Source organism: Palaemon carinicauda, chromosome 31 (genome assembly GCF_036898095.1).
Source record: "Palaemon carinicauda isolate YSFRI2023 chromosome 31, ASM3689809v2, whole genome shotgun sequence".
NCBI classification, from domain to species: Eukaryota; Metazoa; Arthropoda; class Malacostraca; order Decapoda; family Palaemonidae; genus Palaemon; species Palaemon carinicauda.
In genome coordinates, this window is record NC_090755.1 from 41006643 (window position 1) to 41011380 (window position 4738).

General features: G+C 49.6%; 3 protein-coding genes across 3 annotated transcripts; all 3 read right to left on the minus strand.

Moving 5' to 3' along the window:
- Window positions 1-264: 264 nt before the first annotated feature.
- On the minus strand, window positions 265-1044 carry LOC137624698 (uncharacterized). Its single transcript, XM_068355651.1, has one exon. It carries the CDS (start codon window positions 1042-1044, stop codon window positions 265-267), a length of 780 nt encoding a protein of 259 aa, XP_068211752.1.
- Window positions 1045-1560: 516 nt separating this feature from the next.
- Window positions 1561-2472, minus strand: LOC137624699 (uncharacterized). The gene has a single exon (XM_068355652.1). It carries the CDS (start codon window positions 2470-2472, stop codon window positions 1561-1563), a length of 912 nt encoding a protein of 303 aa, XP_068211753.1.
- A 109-nt stretch (window positions 2473-2581) lies between these two features.
- On the minus strand, window positions 2582-3154 carry LOC137624700 (uncharacterized). Its single transcript, XM_068355654.1, has one exon. The coding sequence runs from the start codon at window positions 3152-3154 to the stop codon at window positions 2582-2584; it is 573 nt and encodes a 190-aa protein (XP_068211755.1).
- Window positions 3155-4738: the final 1584 nt, after the last annotated feature.

A 4738-nucleotide genomic window follows, 5' to 3' on the forward strand; every position in this document is an offset into this window, starting at 1 on the left:
GGTGGTCCTGGAGAATGTAATAAGGGAAACTAAATCAATCCTCATGCTTAACAAAGAACACAAAAAAAATTCTTGGACATACATTATGGCATATCTTACACCACCCCCTATTTGGTCATGGGCTAAATACTTCTGTAGATATGGCATCACTTGGGTTACTTCATTAAACTGACCTTGCTATATGTTCAACTCAAATAATAAAATTCAAAATTTACAAAATGCAGCGAGCAGCACCCGGCGTATGCTCATTACACCTCATATACATCACTTTATATCATCGCCTTTATCATTTTCCAAGAGAAGGCACAGTTTCTGCATGGGCCTTCTGAACTCGCCGTTCTCAGTCTTGATCAAAGTTTGACGTACGCGACCGTCAGCGCTCCGAGTGACCTCCATGACTTTCCCTAGAGGCCAAGTGCCTCTGGGAAGCCGCTTGTCCAGTGTTAGAACGAAGTCACCGACGTTGATGTCACGCTTTGGGACTGACCACTTCTGGCGCTCCTGAAGCAGGTGGAGATACTCCTGTATCCACCTGCGCCAGAATTCGTCAGCGAGGAACTGTGCCTGTCTCCATCGCCTCTTCACATACATATCCTTCTTGCATGTGGATGTGAAGGGATCGGGTGACCCTTTCAAAGTTAGGATCATGTTTGGCGTGAGAGGGGCAGGGCAGTTCAGGTCATCATTGATCTTCATCAGAGGTCGGCTATTAACAATAGCCTCCACTTTGCAGAACAGAGTGCAAAGCGTTTCATCAGTCGTGACTTGTTGTAGACAGGCCGCTGTTAGGGCTCTTCGGACGGACCTGATCAGACGCTCACACACTCCGCCGAAGTGTGAGGCATATGGTGAATGAAAGTTCCACTTTATGCCTCGGATCGAGAGTGTGTCTCTGATTTCTCCTTCGCTGAAGCACTGGAGAGCTTCTCTTAGCTCTCGTTCCATTGCCACAATGTTGGTCACGCTGTCAGACCACATTCTCTTGATAGGCCCCCTGCGAGCGATGAAACGCTTGATGGCATTGACGAAGGAGTCTTGTTCCATTGTATCGACCACTTCCAGGTGGACTGCTCACGAGGTAAGGCACGTGAAGATAGCGCCCCAACGCTTCACTGTGGACCTTCCTTGCTTCACTATGAACGGTTCGAAGCAGTCCGACCCAGTGTTAGTAAAGGGGGGTTTTTCTGGACAAAGCCGGTCGGATGGCAGTTCAGCCATCACCTGAACTACAGGACGACGACTTAGTCTGCGTCAGACCAAGCATTCTCGAATGACATTTTTGACTATCGCATTTCCACGGACGATCCAGTAGTTTGTCCTTAACTGGGGCATCAAGTGGTTCTAGCCACAATGGCCGCAGGACTCGTGCGTGGCTCTCACCATATGCTTGACCGCCAGAGAACTGCTGGGTAGGATGATCGGATGCTTGGCAGTATCTGCCAGTGTTGATTTCTGCAATCGACCACCAACGTGGAGCAATCCATCCTCGAGAAATGGTCTCAGCCTGATTAATTTACTAGATCTCTTCAGCAATCTTCCCTTCTTCGAGAGGGTGCTTAACTATTCTTCATACTCTTGCCTTTGGGTCAGTCTCCAGATCAAATTCTCCGCGGCACGCAGCTCCACACTCGAGAGTGAGTCGCCGCTGTATGGGCGAGCCTTCTGCGTGTGGCGGATAAATCTTGTCATCGACGCGACGGTCCTGACAATCTTCAACCAGGAGGAGAGTCTTGTCACTATTGATTCAAGGAACGTTGGTTCTTTCTTCGTTATATTGAAGACGGGAGAAGTCTTCACATCAGCGTCTGGATCAAGCTCTCCTCTGACCACGTCTTCGGGCATGGTTGGCCAGTGCATTTCGTCCATCTTGAGGAAATCTGGTCCTGAAAACCACAAAGATGATTGGAGGAAGTCAGCGACGGAGAGGCCACGTGACGCGTGGTCTGCTGGGTTTGCAGTAGTATTGATGTATCTCCACGCCATAATGTCGGATTTATCCCTAATGAGATTGACCCTATCGTCCACAAACGTCTGATACCTCGCAGTTGGATTTCTGGGATATTTCAGCACTGACATGCTATCAGTCCAGATGACTGACGGGGCCAGTTTCAGATCTAGCTCAGTCTTCAGCTTTGAGTCCATCTGTTTAGCGATAGCAGCCGTCATCAGTTCAAAACGAGGTATGGTGGTCGTTTTCAGAGGGGAGACTCTCGCCTGTCCTATGACGATAGTGCAATGAATATTTCCGTTGACACCAACTACACGCAAGTAAGAGACTACACCATAGCCTGTCTGACTTGCGTCTGCAAAATGGTGCAGCTGAAGGGTGTAAACATCTCCGAAGTCTAGTGGTATGAAGGACCTTCGCAGTTGGAACTCTTCCAGTTGTGGTAACCGCGCGAGCCAGGTCTTCCATCGACCAAGTTCATCAGCAGACATCTTCTCATCCCACGAGAGCTTCCTTCGGCACATTTCTTACAACAGGATCTTCGCGATCAAAGTGACTGGGGATAAGTAGTCCAAGGGGTCGTAGATCGATGCAACAACGGAGAGCACACAACGTCGGTTGAAAGGCTTGTCTTTAAGGACGATTCTGAACGTGAATGTTCATATTCCAATGGATCCCCAGGGCTCGTTCAGTTGGCAGCTCATCTTTATTCAAGTCTAGGACAGCCACAGAGTCGTCTCGTTCTTCTCCGGGGATCGCAGCTAGAATTCGCTTGCTCCTGGAGGTCCATTGGTTAAGACGGAAACTTCCATCCCCGCACAGGTTGATCAGATCTCTGGTCAGTTTAATGCATTCTTCCTCATCATCCATCGCCTTGAGGAGGTTGTCGACGTAGAAATTGCGACGTATAGAGTTAGAAGCTTCTTCGATATACTTGCTTCTGAAGTCCAGGGCCGTTTTGCGTAAGCAGAAGTTAACGATGCTTGGCGATGATCTTGCGCCAAAAACGTGGGACGTCATTCTGAAGACTTGCAGTTCTTTGCTGGTGACACCTTCTGGCCACCAGAGGTACCTCAAGCAGTCTCTGTCCTCTTCAGGTAGCTTCACCTGATGGAACATCTGCACGTCTGCTGTGATGGCATGTTGACCCTCTCTAAAATGCAGGAGAACACCCGTCAGGCTATTGGTGAGGTCGGGGCCTTGCATCAGATGTTCGTTGAGAGATGTTCCTCGGTGCCTTGCCTTCAGATCGAAGACCACTCAGTCTTTCTGTTTGACAGGATGCCTGACCAAGTGGTGCGGCATGAGCCATACGTGCCCGTCCTTCCTGTCTAGGTGACTTACAGGAACCCTTTCAGCGTAGCCCTTATCAGTATATTTCTCCATCTGAGCTACGTAGGATGTCTTTTAAGTTTCGTCATTGTCTAGTCTTCTTTTCAAGCTTCGGGCTCGTCGAATTGCCATATTCATATTATCAGGTAGAGGAGTAGAGTCCTTGAATGGCAGCTTGGCCACGTACTTTCCATGTTGATGCTGTGTCGTGTTATTCAAGGTGGCCAAGAATCTCTTATCCTCCAGGAAATCTTCCAATCTGGAGAGGGATTTCTTTTCGAAGAAATCTCTATTAAAATGACTCTGCAGTAGCTCTGTCAAGTCTTGAGGGTCAAATGTTCGATGAACATGATGCACGGGTGAGACCTCCGATGCAGACCGGTCTCCAGTAGGACCGAAAGCCACCCAACCAAGCTTCGTTAGGTAGGCGGATGGCTCATTGGCCGTGCCGTGGCGTTGCTCCAGAATGACTCGATTCAGGGTCGTGCCTAACCCGATCACGAGCTCGACCTGTTCGTGGTCAGTTGGCATGCTTTGCAGCTCTACGTCTGCCATGTGTGGCCATCTCTTCAGCCAGTCCGAAGGCATTTTGTAGTCCGTCGACACATTAATTTTGTCAGTAACAAAGACTTATTTTACTCGTTCTTCCTCCTCACCTCCGTTGATGTTACCAAGGGTGAGTTGGACCACTTCCTTGTAGGCGAACGTACCGGCCTCTGTCACCATGGTCTGGTTTCAAGGCCTTCCCGTTACACCTAGCCGATCTATTAGGCTCCTTGCGGCTAATGTGGGTGCGGCTCCTCCATCTATGAAGCCGACCGTACTGCACGTTCTGTTCACCATGACTGGGATAAGCTTCAACATTGTACGACCATCCGGTCGTCAGTCAGTGGACATGGCGTGTACGTGCCCCGTCGTCGCAGGAGTCCCAGCCTTTGGACGGTTTCGGTGTTAGTTCTATCAGGTGGTGCATTGTTAGTCGTCCCGGCCTCCGCTTTAGGCTTGTCAGATGTCTTGGACACAGTTGCTCTCTTGGAGTTTGCACTGTCCCTTGGAGGGGTTTTCTTCACATAGTGCAAGAGCGTGTGATGCGTCCCCAAGCCGCACTTGCCACACGTAGATTCTTCTTCACAGGCTTCCTGATTGTGTGCGACATTTAGGCATCTGAAGCAGAGTTTGGCATCCACCACAGCATTCCAGCGGTCTCCAAATTGAGGCTTTAGAATCAGTGGCACGACTGAATTCTGTGCTTATTTTTCTTGCAGTATACGCAATATATCCCATTGTCGGAAGGAGAGCTGTGGTGAACAGGCAAGGCTTTAGCTTTAATCGTGCCCTCAGGTTTGCCCTTGGATGGACGACGGTCGCACTCGTAGTACTTCAGTTCTTTAGCGACCAGCGCCTGTCTCTCCCCAAAATGAGATCAGGGCTGGAAGTTTGTGTTCGTGTTCCAGGTAC

Excerpts from the sequence above, each read along its gene's own strand:
- LOC137624699 (XM_068355652.1), bottom strand. The coding sequence starts at position 2,472 with ATGTGCCGAAGGAAGCTCTCGTGGGATGAGAAGATGTCTGCTGATGAA.
- LOC137624698 (XM_068355651.1), bottom strand. The coding sequence starts at position 1,044 with ATGGAACAAGACTCCTTCGTCAATGCCATCAAGCGTTTCATCGCTCGC.
- LOC137624700 (XM_068355654.1), bottom strand. The coding sequence starts at position 3,154 with ATGCAAGGCCCCGACCTCACCAATAGCCTGACGGGTGTTCTCCTGCAT.